Source organism: Perognathus longimembris, chromosome 1 (assembly GCF_023159225.1).
Source record: "Perognathus longimembris pacificus isolate PPM17 chromosome 1, ASM2315922v1, whole genome shotgun sequence".
Classification (NCBI taxonomy): domain Eukaryota; kingdom Metazoa; phylum Chordata; class Mammalia; order Rodentia; family Heteromyidae; genus Perognathus; species Perognathus longimembris.
In genome coordinates this window covers 157,115,196-157,133,416 of record NC_063161.1, presented here as the reverse complement: position 1 = coordinate 157,133,416, position 18,221 = coordinate 157,115,196, and the positions used below count along the sequence as shown (strand labels likewise).

General features: G+C 53.3%; 2 protein-coding genes across 3 annotated transcripts in view; both read right to left on the bottom strand.

Annotated features, from left to right (window-relative positions):
* Positions 1 to 443: 443 nt before the first annotated feature.
* Nup188 (nucleoporin 188) overlaps positions 444 to 18,221 on the bottom strand; it is a 37,851-nt gene continuing 20,073 nt past the window's right edge. The window contains exons 16-44 of one of the 2 annotated variants that reach the window (XM_048344318.1): positions 17,164 to 17,316; positions 16,929 to 17,055; positions 16,635 to 16,722; positions 16,473 to 16,549; positions 15,211 to 15,325; positions 13,780 to 13,900; positions 13,573 to 13,639; positions 12,835 to 12,963; positions 12,122 to 12,261; positions 11,153 to 11,259; positions 9,844 to 10,050; positions 9,588 to 9,757; positions 8,976 to 9,045; positions 8,573 to 8,640; positions 7,897 to 8,092; positions 5,915 to 5,992; positions 5,650 to 5,735; positions 5,408 to 5,553; positions 5,036 to 5,214; positions 3,809 to 4,009; positions 3,582 to 3,674; positions 2,829 to 2,987; positions 2,603 to 2,740; positions 2,270 to 2,344; positions 1,950 to 2,192; positions 1,728 to 1,859; positions 1,307 to 1,380; positions 1,071 to 1,200; positions 444 to 945 (exon numbers count right to left, since the gene is read on the bottom strand). In XM_048344318.1, the coding sequence (XP_048200275.1) occupies positions 769 to 945; positions 1,071 to 1,200; positions 1,307 to 1,380; positions 1,728 to 1,859; positions 1,950 to 2,192; positions 2,270 to 2,344; positions 2,603 to 2,740; positions 2,829 to 2,987; positions 3,582 to 3,674; positions 3,809 to 4,009; positions 5,036 to 5,214; positions 5,408 to 5,553; positions 5,650 to 5,735; positions 5,915 to 5,992; positions 7,897 to 8,092; positions 8,573 to 8,640; positions 8,976 to 9,045; positions 9,588 to 9,757; positions 9,844 to 10,050; positions 11,153 to 11,259; positions 12,122 to 12,261; positions 12,835 to 12,963; positions 13,573 to 13,639; positions 13,780 to 13,900; positions 15,211 to 15,325; positions 16,473 to 16,549; positions 16,635 to 16,722; positions 16,929 to 17,055; positions 17,164 to 17,316 (3,746 nt within the window). In that variant the 3' untranslated portion in view covers positions 444 to 768. The remainder of the gene's footprint in view (positions 946 to 1,070; positions 1,201 to 1,306; positions 1,381 to 1,727; positions 1,860 to 1,949; positions 2,193 to 2,269; positions 2,345 to 2,602; positions 2,741 to 2,828; positions 2,988 to 3,581; positions 3,675 to 3,808; positions 4,010 to 5,035; positions 5,215 to 5,407; positions 5,554 to 5,649; positions 5,736 to 5,914; positions 5,993 to 7,896; positions 8,093 to 8,572; positions 8,641 to 8,975; positions 9,046 to 9,587; positions 9,758 to 9,843; positions 10,051 to 11,152; positions 11,260 to 12,121; positions 12,262 to 12,834; positions 12,964 to 13,572; positions 13,640 to 13,779; positions 13,901 to 15,210; positions 15,326 to 16,472; positions 16,550 to 16,634; positions 16,723 to 16,928; positions 17,056 to 17,163; positions 17,317 to 18,221) is intronic. The other variant, XM_048344325.1, reaches the window with a different exon arrangement.
* Positions 17,928 to 18,221, bottom strand: part of Phyhd1 (phytanoyl-CoA dioxygenase domain containing 1) — a 36,922-nt gene continuing 36,628 nt past the window's right edge. The window contains exon 13 of the transcript XR_007210685.1: positions 17,928 to 17,970. The gene's annotated coding sequence lies outside the window, so the exon portion shown is untranslated. The remainder of the gene's footprint in view (positions 17,971 to 18,221) is intronic.

Sequence of the window (18,221 nt, the reverse complement as noted above, 5' to 3'; positions counted from 1 at the left end):
GCACACTAAGACACTCGGTGCCTGAGACTCCCCCACGTTGGGCCACGGAGTACACTGTAGTCTTCACTTGCCCACGCATCCCCGGTGATGCCCAGAACTGAGCGGCCACGCTTGTGTGGGGAGACAGCCAGATGACTCCAACAGGCGGGAGTCACGCCTGACTGGCTGGGGGGGGAGGACACCCACCCAGCCTCCTGCGGGGAGGGCATTTTGCACCGGGTAGGCAGGTGCAGAGCTGTAAACCAGAGAGGCTGCACCTAGGGATGAAGAGCCCCCAGAGCAAGCGGGGACCCCTTCACGCACGGCCTGGGGAGGAGGGAGCGCCTGGCCACCCACCCCCGACAGCAGAGGAGCAGGCCGTCCGTCCGTCCATCCACCCGATGGCCCTCCCAGGCCTGCGCTGCAGGGCCCACGGCTGCCTGTCAAAGACACACCTGTCTATAAACAGTACTTTAATATTTGTATAAATAGACCACAATATTACCAAAAACTGCAAGAACAGACCATGGAAAACCCTCGCACCCACACAGCCCGTCCTGGACGGCGGGCGCCCTGGCTGCCCACAGGCTGTGGGTAATGCTTGACCGTCAGCGCCCGAGCAGGCGGACCCCCGCCCGGCCCCGCCCCGCTGCTGCCCTCTTGATCCGTTACAAAAATAACCTCGGGGCAGGTGTGGACGGGAGCTGCTCGGCGGGGCACCGTCCCCGAGCCCCTCTGCCGAGGCTGCCGAGCGGCCTGTGTGACAGCAGGCAGCAGCGCGACAGCGCCCTATCTCTGCACGTGCCGAACAAAGGCCTGCACCAGCTGGATGAGGGGCTCCTGACTCTCGGGGCTGGCTTTGGAGGTGGAGGTGGACTTGCCTTGGGGCGAGGGCAGGACGCCGGCAGCAGGGGAGCTGGGGGCTCCCCGACGGAAGTAGCGTGAGAGGCTAGAAAGCAGTGTGCTCTAGGAGGAAAAGAGCGGCCTGGTGAGGCCCCATGCCCGTGGCCCCCGTGCCGCCCCCGGAGCTGGCCAGGCAGTTCCCCAGGGAAGCCCCCCCATTCCTCCACAGCCCCCCTTCTCCTGCGCACCAACTCCGAGCTGAGCTCCTGCTTCATGCGCTGTTTGTCCCGCGGGGGCACCGCCGGGTCCCGAAGGTACCGCATGGCCTGGGAGACGAGCAGGTAGAAGCAGTTCTCCATGGTGAACAGCAGCAGGGACCTGGGGAAGGCAGGGCCGGCACTGCTGCAAAGGGCTGCAAGGCTGGGGGCGTGGCCGCCAAGCCCACAGGGGTGCCCGGTGCCCGGCCCTCCGCCCCAGGGCTTACTTGAATGTTCTGGCCCCTTCTGTCTGTGGGCTGAGCCCCACCGCCTGAGTGAAGGGCTCCTTTTTCTTGTCCAGCTAGAGGAAGAGAAGCAAGCACATCAGAAACCAGAGACAGCCAGGCGCCGACGCGCCCGCCATCATCTCAGCTACTCGGGAGGCTGAGAGCTGAGGATCAGAGCTGGAAGCCAGCCTGGGCAGCAAAGCCTGTGAGACTCCCAACTCCGGTGAACCATGGAAGAGCGCAAGCGGCGCTGAGCTGAAGAGCCCAGGGACAGCGCCAGGCCCATGACCAAACAGTGAGAACCCAACAGTGAAAGGCCCCCGTCAGCAGGCAGGTGGGGCCCCGCTGAGCCCCCCACGCAGGGCCGGCAGCCTCACCTTAAGAGGCCCAGGCCCATCCCCGCGGGTGGCAGCTGACCTACCTCGCCCAGCAGGTTGAGGGCCACGTTCACAGTCGCCAGCAGGGTCCCAAAGGAGGGTGCCACCTCGGAGTCGAAGGTGGGAGTGGTGAAGTTCAGGGCAAACAGGAAGTTGTACTCGGCAAGATCCAGGGACTGAAAGGCAAGGACATAGCGCTGGGGGCCCGGCTCAGCGTGGCACAGCGCCCCGCACCTCGGGCTGGCTCCTGGGCGCGCAGCCAGTACCTGATCCAGCAGGATCTGGCAGACGTCGGGGGTGAAGTGGCGCAGCGCCGCCAGCGTTCTGCTGAGGATCTTGAGGAGGCCGCACTGCACCGCGTGCACGGCCCGCTGCTCGGCCGCCTCTGTGTCGGCGGCCAGCTGCTTGGTGGAGGAGGAGGAGGGCGCCGCAGGAGTCGCACTGGCGGTGGCAGGTGGCCTTTGAGCTCGGGGGGTGACAGCTGAGGGGAGGCCATCCCCATTCTTGTTCTGGGGAGAGAAAAGAAATGAGGGGGCGCCCAAGGGGTCCCGGTGGCACCCCGAGTGGGGCGGGCGAGTGTCGTTACCTGCAGGTAGTGCTGCAGCATCTTGCGGCTGTGCAGGAGGGAGGTGCAGGCCTGGCACAGGTAGCCCAGGTTTACCTATGGCGAGGGAGCGACACGAGCAGCTCTTGGGGGTGCCCCCCGCCCTCCAACTTTAGCCAAGCAAACGTGCCAGTGTGCTCGGGCCACCAGGGTGCCAGGCCTGGCCCACGCGCGGGAACATTACAAGGGTAGTCACAAAGGAAGAAGACACCCGTGGGAAATGACTTGGCCAAGGCCACGTAAGCAGCAGGAGGCGGGGCAGCCTCCTCTGCTCTCTCCCTGAACTCGGCCTCCAGCCCCTAGGCAGCGCCCCACCTGGACATCGCACATGAGCTGCGGCAGGTGGAAGTGCCACTCCTTCCGGAAGTGCGACAGCTGCAGGATGAAGCCCACCGTGTGGTCCGCCTCCTCCAGGCACGCCAGGCTCTGCACGGTCCTCACCGCGTTGAGACACTGCGGAAACAAGGACCGCCATGCCTGCACTGCCTCCCGAGTGTGGAGGCAGCCCGGGCCGGCTCGAGCCCCGCAGGCTGCGGCTCACCTGCAGGGTCCGCTCCTGGTGGACGCCCATGAAGTCCAGGGCCTCGGTGAGGAAGTTATAGCGCAGAGTCTTGAGCAGCCGCTCCATGAGGGACATGGACAGGCGGTAGACCCCGGGCCAGGAGGGGGCGTCCAGGGCCTTCCGGGAGGTGCTGGGCGTCTACAACAAACGGCAGCTGCGCTTAGGATGAGGCCTCCTGGCAGCCCGCTGCCTGGAAGGCAAACCCTAGTGGATGGGCAGTGGGACGAGCACACGCACAGGATCCTGAGTTCTAGACTGGGGTCTGCTACCCACTGGCAACGTCCGCTTACACAAGTCCCTGGGCCGCCCCTCTTTACTCCCTCATGCACACCCTCCCGAGGGCTGCTGGGCTGAGGGGTGAGCGGGCATGGTTATGTCAAGATGGTGAGGGAGGGGGAGAGGAGAGCTGCGGGCGGGAGCCGGGGGCTGCGGGCAGGAGCCTGGCTGCCCCTGGACCCACTTACAACTTATTTTGGTAACAAGGAGAGACCATCTGTCTCCCAAAGCTGACTTTATTTCTTGTCTATTTGTTGCTGCTAGGAATTGAGCTGGGTGCTAGTGACCTGTCCAGGGCAGTGGACACCCTACCACGGTTACCTTACACAATGAGACTGGGGAGGGTGATGGAAGAGGAGGGGAAGGGAGGGGTCACGCAGTGCGGTGGGGGAAGGGCACCGTTCACTGGGAACTGCAGGAGGCCATGCCCGGCTCCTGAAGAGTCCTGGCACTTACCTGCCCCGTGCCATTGCTGCTAAGCTGGTACACACTCAAGAGGGGCAGACAAATGCTCTGCGTGATGCCAGCTCCCGCCACTGCTGTGGCTCCCTGGCAGAGAAACCCAGAATGAGACAGAGCCTGTGCCTGCCCCACCCCTGGGGCAGAACTGGCAGCCACGCCAAGCCCTAACTTCTGGGCCATGAGAAGCACCGCGTACAGAGCCCCGGGCGGCGCCTGCCTACCTGCTGGGTTCGCGCGAGCGTGAGCAGCAGGTGCAGCGCGGCCTCGGTGAAGTGCAGGTTCTGCCTCCCGCGCAGGCTCACCTCCAGGGTGGTGAGGAGCGTGGGCAGGACGGGCAGCCTGCGCGTCACCTGCAACCACGAGTCCCCGTCCTCGTCCACCTCACACAGCTCCTTGGCAAGGTGCAAGCCCAGGACGCACACCTGTGGAGGCCCCATGGCAGAGATAAGAGAAAGAAGGAAAAAGCAGTACGGAGAGGGAGGAGGGGAGAGGAGGCCCAGCCCCGGGCGCGGCCGTCCAGTACCTCCTTGGTCACAGCCTCGAGGTACCCTGGCTGACCACCTGTGCTCTCTCCCCACCCACCCGTCTTTTGCCACCTGTCAGGATGGTGAGCTCACCCCCTAGACAGCCCTGGGACCCACTCAGCGCCACTTTCCATCTGGACGGTCCACCCGTCCTGCCACCAAGAGCCCGAGTGGCCTGGGCACCTGTCCCCTCCACCCTGCTTCTGTCCTGTTATCTGTGGTTTTGCTTTCCACTCACTTTTTTTTTTTTGGCCAGTCCTGAGCCTTAAACTCAGGGCCTGAGCACTGTCCCTGGCTTCTTTTTGCTCAAGGCTAGCACTCTGCCACTTGAGCCACAGAGCCACTTCTGGCCATTTTCTGTATAGGTGGTGCTGGGGAATCGAACCCAGGGCCTCATGTATACAAGGCAAGCGCTCTTGCCACTAGGCCATATCCCCAGCCCCTCCACTCACTTTTGACGGCAACCCAGTGGCAAGATTCTAGAATAGGCCCAGCACGGTCAGGCCTACAGCTTTCCCCCCACACCACCACCCACTCTCACACGTTAACGCTGTTCCATTTCATTCAACTTCATGTTAGCCAAGGATGGTGTCACACACCTATAATGCCAGCCCAGAGGAGGTTCAAGCAAGAGGAAGACAAGCATGAGGCCAATCTACATTATGGCTCAACACCACCAACCCCTGCTGAATGGGAGTGAGCTGTTTTCCAGGCGCGCTGAGGTCATGGCCCAAGCGTTCTGTACCCACAATCTTCCTAGAGGTCCCAAGTGGCCCTCACCACCCTCTGCTCACGGCAGACTCCTCAGATCCCCAGGAGACTTGAGGCTCATGCCACACTGTCTGGTGTCCACACTGCTCCAGAAGCCTCGTCCCAGCCCGCACCCCCACCCACAGACCGGGCAGAGCAGGGGGGCTGCCTCACCCCATCACGCTGGTCCTTGTGGCGGAGCCGAGGGCAGTCCGTCTCCATGCTGTCCTTGTCCTCCGTGGTGCCGCCCGAGGCCAGGCTGTGGCGGGTCTGGTCGAGGAGGGTGATCACCTCTTGCTGCAGGGTCTCGCAGACACTCAGCACCAGCTGTGAGTACTGCGGAATGTCGCTCACTGCAGGCAGACGGGGAGGGGACGCCGGCGCTCAGCGGGCGCTCTCCCACAGGGGGCTGGAATGCAGCAGGTGCCGCAGGGAGAGAGCCACGCCACGCCACGCCACGGGAGGGGAGAAGAGACCAGCGGAAGAGAAAAGGCTTTCTTAAGGCCAGTTCCGAGAGTGAGAAGTCCACGCTCGAGCGCCCCTCACCTCGCAGCTCCTTCATCTGCAGCGCGGTGATGAAGGCCGAGAACACCTTGGCCTTGGTCTTCTCCACGAGCTGCGGGTCTGCCTGCAGGACGCCCTCCAGAACCTCTGTCAGCGGCCCGAGGATCCCTTCCACAGCGCCCACCTCTCTGCAGCGCGGAGGCAGGGAGTGCCACGTCACCCAAAGGCCTCACACCGCTGCCCCTGCGCCCTGCCCTGCCCCCCGCCACGCCCGCGGCGCTCACCTCTTCCACTGGCGCACAAGGATGAGCAGCAGGGTGCACATCATGGAGCCCAGGCGAAGGCAGTTCACAGAGGTGGGGGTGAGGAGCTGGGCGCAGGGAGGCAGCAGAGCAGTTAGGGGAATGGTGTCCTTGGGCCTGCCCACAGGGGCCCCTGCACTGAGCTCTTGGGGACAAAGGGGGCAATAGCTTGGGGCAGGGGGAAGGGCAGGGCTCTGCCATGACCACTCAGAAGGCGCCAGGCTGGGGCACTGGCAGACACACTCACCAGAGCTTTGGTCCCCTCAAGGACATCGAGAAAGAGCTGGCGCCGCACTGCGGGGTCCGTCAAGTGCGTGATATCCGCCTGCAAAGGCACAGAAAGCAGGGCACAGCAGGGCTTCCGATGGGCAGTCAGCGTAACCACTGCTCCGCCTCCAGATCAACATGGCTCAAAGCCCGGCCCTGCTCACCTCGGAAGCAGCTGTCCTCTGCTCAGCCTCCGAGGGTGCCCAGGGCTCGGGAAATGGCGTCCACACTCGCACACGGGGCGCCACACCACCTCGTCCAGCCCTCCTAGCCTCCTTCCCTCTCAGGCTCACACAGTGCAGCCAAGGCTGACCTCAAATTTGTGACCCGTGCTGCTTTAGCCTCCTGAGAGCTGGGATTACAGACGCGCGTGCACCACTGGGCCTGTCTCCTCCATTCCACGTTTGCACTTGGCAGCACGGGTTCCCCGGCCTCTGCAGGCTCTTCCCACGTGCGGGTCTCGGGGCAGGCAGTGCCTCCCTACAGAGGCCCCCTGACTCCTCTCACCGTACACGTCTGATAACGTCAACACCAATTCTTACCATCACAGCCACATTTGTCACCTGTGAGTCTGTTTACGATTCGCTGCCTCGTGGGCCACTGTCCACGAGGTCACGGCCTTATCAGCCAGGCTTGTGGCCCATCTCTGGTGCTGCTGGCACATGCCAGGCAGTTGCTAAGCCATTAACGTGAACAAGCAACCCAGACCCTAGTCTTAAAGAGAAGCATCCTAGGGGACGGAGAACGGCAGGACTTAAGAGCTACACCTCAAGAACCGCTTCCTAACAGACAGGCGGCGCAGAAGTTCTACTCTCATGGCCATGTCGAGTGTCGGGCTCTGTCGTGCATGGCAAAAGGATGCTCTTTCTAGGCTCCCAAGTCCAAGCTCCTAGGCAGGCAAGACTATGAGTGAGTCACAGAGATGTGCCAGGACACTGGAATAAGGAGGCATCTACCAAGCTCAACTTAGTACCAAACTAAAAACATGAAGCTAGACTCCTGCAGGAAAGAACGGCTCAGAAGCATAGTGTGTGCTAAAACCTGATAGTGGTGAACAGGAAACGAGGTCTCACATCAGCTCCAACTGCACAAATTAAGAAAGCAGCCTCAGCCCTTTTCCTAACCACAGAAACAGCCGGGAGCTGGTGGCTCACGCCTGTCATCCTAGCTACTCAGGAGGCTGAGACCTGGGGATTGTGGTTTGAAGCCAGCCCATGCAGGAAAGTAAGTAACACTCTTATCTCCAACAAATTACTCAGAAAGAACCATCTATGGCTTAGGTGGTGGAGCACTAGCCTTGAGAAAAAGCTCAGGGACAGTGTCCAGGCCTTGACTTCAAGCCCCAGAACCAGAAGGAAAAAAAAAAATCACAAGGCTGGGAATGTGGCTTAGTGGTAGAGTGCTTACCAACTAGCATGCATGAAGCCCTGAGTTCAATTCCTCAGCACCACATAAACAGAAAAGGCCAGAAGTGGTGCTGTGGCTCAAGTGGCAGAGTGCTAGCCTTGAGCAAAAAGAAGCTCAGGAACAGTGCCCAGGCCCTGAGTCCAAGCCCCAGGACTAGCAAAAACAAAAAAACAAAAAAACCAACCCAAATAGAATCACAGATACTGGAACCAGTGAAATAAATGGCGAAGGGGACTGGGGCTATCACGGCTGCCTGCAGATGAGTGGCCAAGCAAGGATGCTGTGTCTCCGAGGCACACGGTACAGATGCAGGCGCATGTGTGCGTGAAGGTCCGGGAGGCAAGGAGCTGCTGCGCGAGTCCTCAGGAGCATCGGGAGCAAAGAGGGACTTCTCCACAGGCTTCTCCGGGGTCTCCGATTCCACTCAACACCTCAACCACCCTCTGTGGGCCCTCATCTCTTGACACAGAATCTGTTACATTTTAGCTCATTCTTCTCCCAACAGACATCTGCCAGGCACCTTGGCGCTTCATTGCTCAGTGAGAGGGCGCTTACATGACTGGTGGCGATGATGAGAAGCATCCTCCAGGCGGAGACCAGCATCTGGTACTCTAGCAAGGCAGTGCAGCTGCTGCCTTCGGTTTCAGCCATGTGAACTGCCAAAGACTTGACATAGCCTGACCAGTAGGCGAAGCGCTTCTCACTGGAAAATTTCTTGAGTGTATCTTTCAATGATTGGTCTAATGAACCCCTATGGTGTGAGGAAAACACAAAGCCCACTGTGAGGATCTGAGGGCAGATGGGAATGTGACGGGCGGAGACCCTGGCGGAGGCACAAGAAACCACCTCACATGGGTGTAAGGTGGCCGAATCCAGGATCATCTCCAGTGTGGGACTCAGACTCCTCGGTTCAACATAATGGATTAGGCTGAGGCCCTGCCAGGATTCTCCTCCATAAAATCCCAGTCACATGAAGCTGGCCTCACAATAACTCTGACGATCATAAATGCCACCGATGGGCTGACCAGGGACACAGCTCGCTGGACTCCATCAATGGTTCAGAACCAGCTTTCCCCTGCCTTGACTCATACGCCCTGCGCCCAGGGGTGGCCCTCCACCATCACTCTTCTCTCCCTACCACCTTGACTCATACGCCCTGCGCCCAGGGGTGGCCCTCCACCATCGCTCTCCCCACCACCTTGAATCCAAATCTCATGGGGAAAGAACTCACTTAACTACATAGTATATCTCCAGGCATATTATCTTCATGATTAGGGCACAGGTTTCCAGGATGCTGGGCTGTGGAGGGGAACAAACACAGCAATCACAGGAGGACCCTGCCTTTCCTTGGCGCTTTCTCCCTGGGAAGCAAGCATGTGTGCCCCTCGGGCACGGGGCTGGCAGGCATCTGACATGCAAGCCACTTTCCTTCTCAAAGCAAGACATTAAGGGAGGAAGTAGGCACTGGTGGGAAAAGGAGTATGGGTCGGGGAAGAAAAAAACACTCCATGATCAAGTGGGGAGACAACCTCTGGCCGCAGTACCTCACAGCCCAGGGTCCTTGTGCCCCCCCTCACCCAGGAGCTGCGCCCAGCCTCCCGTGCCCCTTCCCCCCACCCTTACCCCCAGCTCACCTCGCAGGTCTCTGAGGGAGGAGAAAGGGTTCCGAACAGCGGACTGGTTAGATTCTCCCAGAACTTGGGTCTAGAGGAAAGCATATGCTGGAAGTCACACTTTGCTCTCCCCCAGTCTTCTCCTCTCCAGCTCCACTCAGTGGCCCCGTCTTTACCAGACCCAATCTAACAGGTGTCTCTTAGGTCAATTGCTCCTACACACGTGAAGAGGTGCATAGATAAGATTTAAAAGAACACCACTACTATATGTTAGAACTGATAGATATAAAACTCTTAATGACTCCCTCTACTACATACTTCTGAAAGCCCCACAAAAAACTGAGTGTAAATGCTGGCACTTGAGGGCCAAGGAGGACTGCGCATTCAAGGCCAGCCTGGGTTAACATCAAGACCCCTTTGTAAAGACAAACCAACACCTGCTCTGCAAAGAGGGAAGGGGGAGCGAGTGAAGACAAGAGCCTCGCGAACCGAGCCTTTGGACCAGTTCTGCCCTTTGTGCCAGCAGATGTGAAGGCAAAGGGTGTTTGACTATCCAGTGGATGTCACTGCACTCACACCTTACAGGCCGGCGACAGAGAGACCCCAAGGGTTAACTGGCAGACACAGACGTACTTGGTTCTGAGGACCAGCATGGCACTGTCCCGCCGGTCCTGCCACAGGGCGTGCAGGAAGGCAATGGCTGCACGGTGCAGCAGCGGTGGGCACCAGTAGCGATCTTGCTGCTGGGAATCAATCAGCTCCAGCACTGCGTGGAGACAGCTCCACACCCCGAGGCTGAACTCCTGCCCAGGAACAAGTGGGAGTTCAAATCTCATAGCCAAGCCTCCCAGGAAGCCATCTCCCAGGGGCAGACAAAACCCAGGCACACCTTAGAGCCATCACTGCCATCCTTCACTTCCAGATTCAGAAAGAGCTCGATGAGCCCTGGCTGCGTCTCCACCGCCACTGTGAGGAACTCCAGAATCATCACCTTGATGCGCATGTCCTCAATCTTGCTCTGAAGGCGGGTCAGGAAGGCGTCTCGAATGGCAGCGGCATCATTGCCCAAACAGGCATACACTGACATTGGGGCCACCTGACAGAGGCCAGGACACACAGGCTCAGAGCTCTGCTGCCAGGAAAGAACGCAGGCCTGTCTACAGAAGCCCGCAGGAGATCCTCCAGAAAACAGCAGAAAGACAAGTACCCAGACAGACAGTTCTGGGGTGGTAGGGCCCAAAATGTACAAGATAAATAGAAGACATAAGAAAATGTTGAACCTCTGAGTTAAAGAAATATAAAGTGAAAAATGAGATAACCTTTTTCTTTTTGCCTATAAGATAGGCAAAGATTAAAAATCATGAAGTGGGGGTGGAAGCGTGGCTCAGTTGCTAGAGCGACAGCCAATGAACAGTGTCAGATACCAAGTTTGGGTAACAGTGTTGTAACAACAACAAAAGAAAGGAAGGATGGAAGGAAGAAAGGAAAGGAGGGAGGGAGGGAGGGAAGGAGGGAGGGAGGGAAGGAAAAAAGAGAGGAGACAAACCCCATAACTCTTTGGGTGGGGGATTGGCTCAAGCGAGTGCTTGGCTAGCAAGCATGAGGCCCTGAATTCAAACCCCAGTACCATTTTATAGAACAATATACAAAGCTTTACCTTAAAAAAATAGTTCAGTAAAAAATAACTGAAGCCACTGTGGCCAGGAAGACTTGATGTTAGGAAAATAAAGTTACATGCTGGTCACTAAGCAATATAGGTGGTGGAATTCTATTCTGATAAAGAGAAAAAGTGTATCTAAACACTTTTATTAATACCAGACACTGAACCAACTTGCCCCCAGGGATTCTTGGAATGAGGGGCAAATAAGGTATCTAAACTTTCATTTACTGAGAATACTTAAATCAACATTTTGCAATAAGCATGCATGTCCCTTGCAACCAGGGAAAAAAATATCCTAGAAGCGCATACCAAACATGGATGTGTTGGTTACTTTAAGTCCAAGTTAGGCGAGTATTTCTACTGAGAGATAGCAACAGTGGTATCGAGAAGGCTGAGGATGAAACTCAGCAGGGGAAGGGCACTTGCCAATATGCACAAGGCCCTGAGTTCACTCCCTAGCTCCACAAAGAAAAATAAGAGTGTTCTTAGGCAGAAAGAGCTTGTGTCCTGGGGCTCTAGCTGCTCATACAGATCCTACCGTGGCCAGGCGTTTGAGCAGCTGGATGGCAAGACGTGGCAGAGCAGGGTCGTGTTTGTGGTAGATGTACTTGGCTAGGACAGCAATGAGGTTGTTGCCATGGGCACCTGCCAGAGCACAGGAAATAGTCAGACGTCAGTGGAGCCTTTGAGGGACACTTGGAACGGCTACTGTCCCAAAATGTTTGTAGAGCGGTGCAAGTTAGCTGCGAGTACTTGGAGGAACAGCACAAACCTAGGGGGCCAGCTCCTTCTCTTTTCAGGAGCAGAGCGTCCCAGGCTTTGGGGATAGTCATGGAACCCGTCATCAATAGTGAAGATGAATTTAGAAGTATACAGGATCTTTTAACAAATAGGTTAGAGTAAGACATAGCAGCTGAGCGCAGGCAACTCATACTTATAATCTTATTAGCACCTCAGGAGGCTGAGACCCAAGGATCGTGATTCGTGAGTGTAGGAAGAAAAAGCATGTATTGCCAGTTAACCACCAAACCTCAAAAAGTGGAGCTGTGGCTCAAGTGGTAAAGTGTCAGCCTTGAGCAAAAGCTAAGGGTGGCATCTGGGTACTGAGTACAAGCACCAATACTGGCACAAAACAACAACAAAAGCATTACAAAATCAGAGTGTGTGTGTGTGTGTGAGAGAGAAACAATCCTAAGGCTGGACATGGTGTTGTAAACCTGCAATCCAAGCACTCAGAAGGATGAGTAAGAGGTACTGAGAGTAAAGACCAGACTGTGCTATCTAGCAAATTCCAGGCCAAACCTGGATACACAGTGATACCCTAAATTTAAACTGACCTCAAACCATCTCAACTATAGCCTTCAGTGAACAGGAGACAGAAAGAAAGTTATGTCTAGTCCCTGGCTTCCAACTCACTTCTAAATGTCCTCAAGGACTTCATGATATCCACAGACATGGCTGGAATGTGTTCAAGAAAAATGCTGCTAACTAGGATAGAAACACATACCGTGTTGTGTCAGCGCCTGTTCCAGGGGTGACACCACATTAGAAGGAGGTTTCAGGCGAATCACATTGTTGGTGACAGAGAATGCCAGTTTCACTGTCTTGATCAGCAGCTGTCCCTGCCCCTGGCCCTCTGCCCCATCACTGAGTTGCCAAACAGAAACCAAAGTTAATTCAGACAACATGACTTCACTCACAACATATGTACTCTCTTGAATTAAGATTCCAACAGTAATCCCAGAGCTCATCAGCTTCTGTCACAGGCCCCAGTGCAAAGATGAGGAGCCAACTCACTGTGCTAGGTACCAGTCTATTCAGTGCCACTAGCTTATATAAAGGCTATGAGCTCGGAAGAATCAAGTTGCCTTTAGAAAGCAGCTGCAAGCCAGGTATGGCACTGGTGGGCTTCTGTCTGTAATCCTAGCTACTCAGCAGACTGAGATCTGAGGAACACAGTTTGAAGCCAGCCTGGGCAGGAAAACATATGAGACTTTTATCTCCAATTAAGCATCAAAAGTAGTTGTAATGGTAGAATGCTAGCCTTGAGCAAAAAAGGTTAGGGACAGTGCCCAGGCAGCGAGTTCAAGCCCCAGGACTAGTGTATACATGTACATATATAGGTGCACATGCGCATACAGACACACAGCAGCTGCAATTAATGTAAACTGGATCCCTTAGAACACACAAGCAAAGTACAGTACGTGCAGAGTCTCCTACCTGCGGGGCTGCGCAGCCATCACCATGTCGATGGTATCCACGCCAATGCCCATGATATTGATGACTGTCTGTCCAGCTTCTGTGTAGGCCAGACTGCAGATGCAGAGAGACTGCAGACTGGGGGTGTGACTGGAAGACAGAGGGTGCTCATTCCCGGGGAGCTGCCAAGGTTGTCATTCAGATGCATACCTAACCAACTGCACACAGGCGCTCTCATCACCTTCCTGAAATAGACCTAAGCAATCTAAACACTCATTCACAAATGAAGGAATCATGATGAGCCCTACACAGAGTGCATGGAAGCACTGAAGTAAGACTGCCAAGGCAGCGTGAGAGCCACACAGCAATGAGTACAAGCAGAGGACTGGCACACCAAAGAACACTCACTGATGTGTTAACAACCGACACCTCGGGCAGACCAAGGAAGGGTTATTTATACTAAATGTCTACTTTCTGATGCATGTGCATAATTTTTGTACAGATCATAAAAAAGGACTATCTGCATACACACATCCAAACACACCTTGTCACTCCCACTTCATTTGTTCCCCTATGGGAAGAAATGAAATGATCACTCCTCAATGGAGCCAGGAGAAAACAAATCGCAGTCAAGATTAATGAATGAGTTTTGGGTTCAACTAAGGTGAGTGTGCTAGAAGAAATCAGACTGCTTTGCTTGGCAACAGCCCATGTCCGCCCCCCGTGAGTACCAGGGCCCAGTGACCATCTCCTCATTACCTGCTGTGCAGGTCTGTATCGTGGCACAGATTCAGTATAGCATGAATCAGCTCCAGGATCAGGCAACCTGCACTCCAGAAAAACACAGAGCAATGACATGGCCTCTGTGAGGAGCTTTATCTCAAGAAAGGAAAACAAACATTTTTGGAGAGCTTTAGTTTCTGGGGCAGGGGAGTATGGGGGATGGAGGGAGACGTGCATCCTTACCAATGTGCTCCCTTGCACCGTGAGAGTTGTAGCGCCACTTGTGGTAGCTAGGAAGCATCTCCTTCAGCACAAACATGACACAGGGCACAAGGCCTTGGTTCTGGGTACTTCCAAGCTGCCCCTGTGGGAAACCATTCTGTGAGGGCCTCTGCCATGTAAGGAAGAAAAATCCTTTAGATGCGGAAGATTTAACTTCAAAAGCATAGACAGGTCCACAGGAAACGTAGACAAACCTTGGCCACCAGAAAAAAAAAAAAACACAACAGAAATTTCTCTAAAATACAAAGAGCAACCAGGAAGACAATGTGACAATGTCAGCAAAAGTACCTACTTGAAGGAGTGGGATGAACATTAAATCTGACAGAGGGCAGGAACTTTAAATACAGAATTGCCAAGGGGCAAGAGCCAGATCCACTGTCATGATCGGCAGCCACCCCCGGAACTCAACCCCATCCCAAGAAAGAAAGAAGGGCTGATACTCAAGGTTCTCGGTAATATTAGTAAATTTCAGCCACTTTCTCAAAACTGAAGACTCTTAATTTATACATAGGCATCTTGATCCATCTTTATCCATACATCAAGTCGCTTCTTTTTTCAAAATATAATTTTATGATTAGTATGTGGCTTAGTGGTAGAGTGCTTGCCTAGCATGCATAAAGCCCTATATTCAACTCCTCAGTACTACATAAATAGAAAAAGCCAGAAACAGTGCTGTGGCTCAAGTGGTAGAGCGCTAGTCTTGAGCACAGAGAGGATCAGCGACAGAACCCAGGCCCTGAGTTCAAGTACCAGGACAGGCAAAAAAAAAAAAAAAAAAAATTAGAGAGGTTACCATTTTGTCAGGTAGAGTACAAGTCTTTTTTCCCTTTGCTTTCCTCGTTTCATGATTGTGTCTTTTAAGTACTCACTGACGTTTCACCACTGACACTGATAGGCAAAAAGTGCAGAGTGCTTTTCACCTATGACTCTCTCCACCCCATGATATAGAGACCATTCCCATCTTCCAGAAGTTAAGACAGATTCTGCACTTGCTCAGCCTTGTGTAGCTAGTAAGGGATCAACCTGAAATGTAAACCTAATTCTATACAACTCTAAAAGCTTTGTTCTTAAGGATTTATAACTGATTCACTTAAGAAAGGGCAGCACTGAGTGGGGAATACTCTGAGACTGTGGTCAAGAGGATGCACATACACTAGAAACGCTGGGACATCAGCAGGGCTCACACCACTGCAGCACTTCACACTGTGGGCTTCTACCCCATAAGCCTTTTGAGTATTAAACTCACATATCTAAGCATTTACTATTGAACATACTGGCACAACACAGAATGCCACCTTAACTTCAGGACAACTGTTGTACCTATGGACAAGATGGTTACGAAGTAGGAGGCAGGGAAACTACGGTAGGCTCAACCAGCAGACCCAACTGTACCTTGACAAGGGTGGTGATCAAGCGGAGAAAGGCTACAGTAACTCTGTACTCGCCCTGGGGCTGTTCACTATTCATCAGAAGGTTACCGTAACCTCCGGCATTCATCCCCTCCGCACTGGCAAAACACAGAAAGGAAGAGGGATAAAGTGACAGGTAAAGCTCAAGCGTTCAAGAAACTTAATCACAGACTTTTTTTTTTCTTTTGGTGGAACTGGGGCTCACACTTGCTGGAAAGGCTTTCTACCACTAAGCCACACTTCCAACCACCACAGAGCATTCTTACTCTTGCCTGTGAGGGAAATAATCAAATGCAGGCAATTTTATGCTGCTTTATTGATATGTAATCTCAAGGCAGATTAGTGAAAAAATTAAATGTGCCACCAGGAAATACTAAGCAGGAGAGAAGGCGGGGGGGGGAGGGGATAACCTGCATATTGGTCTACTGCTGAGCTTTCGTACCCATGAAACAAGGAAAAGCATACTGACTATGCCTGAAAATAGATAGAGCTGGGTCTGGGAACATGGCCTAGTGGTAGAGTGCTCACCTAGCATGCATGAAGCCCTGGGTTTGATTCCTCAGAACCACATAAATAGAAAAGGCCAAAAGTGGCGCTGTGGCTCAAGTGACAGAGTGCTAGCATTGAGCAAAAAGAAGCCAGGAACAGTGCTCAGGCCTGAGTTCAAACCCCCAAACTGGCAAAAAAATAAAAAATAAATAGACATAGCTTTTTGGATCCAGAACCCTCTAGATCCTCAGCTGGAAAGTAAACTTCCAAGTGCCTAAAGTAGTTGCAGTGGGATGAGAAATCTGACTCTGTCTCTGAGGCTTTAAAACCCAGAAACCAGCACTATTTCAAGAGGCGAGCAGCCCCATGTCCCAAGCTCCCTCATCCCCACTTACTCTGGCTTCCCGAGCTGAAAATGCAAGAAGTACATACAGTGCAGAGAGAAAAGCTTTCAAATGAATATAATCCTAGCTACTCAAAAGGCTCAAATCTGAGGATTGCAGTTCAAAGCCAGACTGGGCAGAGAAGTAAGTGAGACTTATGTCTAATCAACTACCAATAAGCTAGAAGTTTAGCTATGACTCAAGTGGAAGAGCACCAGCCTTGAGTAAAAAAGCTACAGGACAGCACCCAAGACCTGAGTTTAAGTCCCATTACTAACACACAGACATACATACACAAAGCAAGCTAGGATAGACTTGAAATGAGGACGGTTTATACTAGAGAATAAAGCAGACCTTCTAGGACCTGTCTCACCTAATCATCTGTGTCATGTTGGAAACAGGATGGGCCACAAATGGTAAAAAACCTGTGTGACGAAGATCAGTCCAGACCTGTGAAGAAGAAAGCTAAATGTTCACCAATCTCCAGTTCCACACCAGTACAACATGCATTGGCTCTTTAGACTTGGTATATTACCTTTGCTGGATTCCGGGCAGCTAAGACAGTCAAACAGTTAACACAAGAAGCAATGACATCCACAGGGGGGGAAATCACTGTTGTCAACCTGGTTGGAGAATAGCAGCACTCGAGCAAATGACTAACACATTTCCATCACACTTTCCAGTTCTCTCCCCACATTCCTCTTCTTGGCCATCAGGCCTTCCCGAGGGAGAAGCATGGGCTCTAAATGGGAGGGCGTGTGGCCTGGAAACCAAGAGCAACTGCCAGGAGTTCTGCCAGGTGGTGCAGGGCTAGCCATGCAGGACTCACCGCTGCAGCAGCATGTAGATGCGGGACGTGATGGGCAGGAGACAGTCTGCGATGGAGAGGTCTGTGCTGATGACCTTGTGGACCAGGTCAATAATGGGTTTGACCCGCTGGCAGTGCTGAATCACATCTAAGGGGAAATAGTCGTCTGTGCCTTCACAGCCAACAACTCCACCCGATCACTGGCCTCAGAGACCCAGATAAACAAATCAGACATTCCCTCCCGAAAGCTGCCGACCTGCAGTGGAAACAACATGGAGCAGCATTTCAATCTCGCAGGTGAAGAGGGTCCAGCTGCTGTAGGAGTATTCCCAGCGCACCAGGTACGCCCGGTCATCCAGCATCACTTGACCCACGGTGCCTTGAGGTATGCGAAGGTTCGTCTGGCCCCCTAAGGAAGGGAGGAAGAGAGGTAACTATTTAATGCATTAGAGGACAATTAGAAAGAGCGTCTGCTACCGGCACCAATGTGTCAACATGGAGATATGGACTCTTCTTGGTAACTAACGTGCAGACAGCTTTTACATTAAAGATAAAAAACCTGGATGGACATTTGGACAAATGACTCATTCCATGTATCTAAAAACAAGTTGTGTCCAGAGTGGCTTCCACCCCACCAATGATGATTTTTCTTTAAATTAAATATCTGAATTATATGTGCAACAAAAAGAAATGGGTTTTTGTTTATATTTTCTAACATCTTATCCATAACTGAACTATGGAAGACTTGATAGAATTCACTGCTATGCTATCTCTATAATACTTAATTTGTATACTAAGTACACGGAAAATGAGCTTGTTTATATCTCATACTTCTTATACTTTTTTTTTTTTTTTTTTGTTAGTTGTAGGAGCCTGGGCACTGTCCCCGAGTTCTTTTGTTCAAAGCTAATGTTCTACCACTTTGAACCTCAGCACCACTTCTGGTCTTTTTGGGTGGTTAATGGGAGATAAGAGTCTCAAGGAGACTTTTTCGGCCAGGGATGGCCTCGAACTCTGATCCTCAGGTCTCAGCCTCCTGAGTAGGTAGGATTACAGGCATGAGCCAATGGTGTCGAGCTACTTTTTATACTTTTGAAGAGACTAAAAGTAAAAACTGTATATTTCAGGGGAAAAAAATTGACTTGGCAAAGTACAAGACCCTGAGTACTGCTGAACATAAAAGAGGCATAAACTTGCTGTAAGTGTGGCTTAGTGGCAGAGTACTGCCCAGCACTATAAAAATGAGAAAGATATCAGCTGAGGCTTAATTATTTGTCATGAAATTAAAAAAAAAAAAAAGAAGAGAAGGCAGTG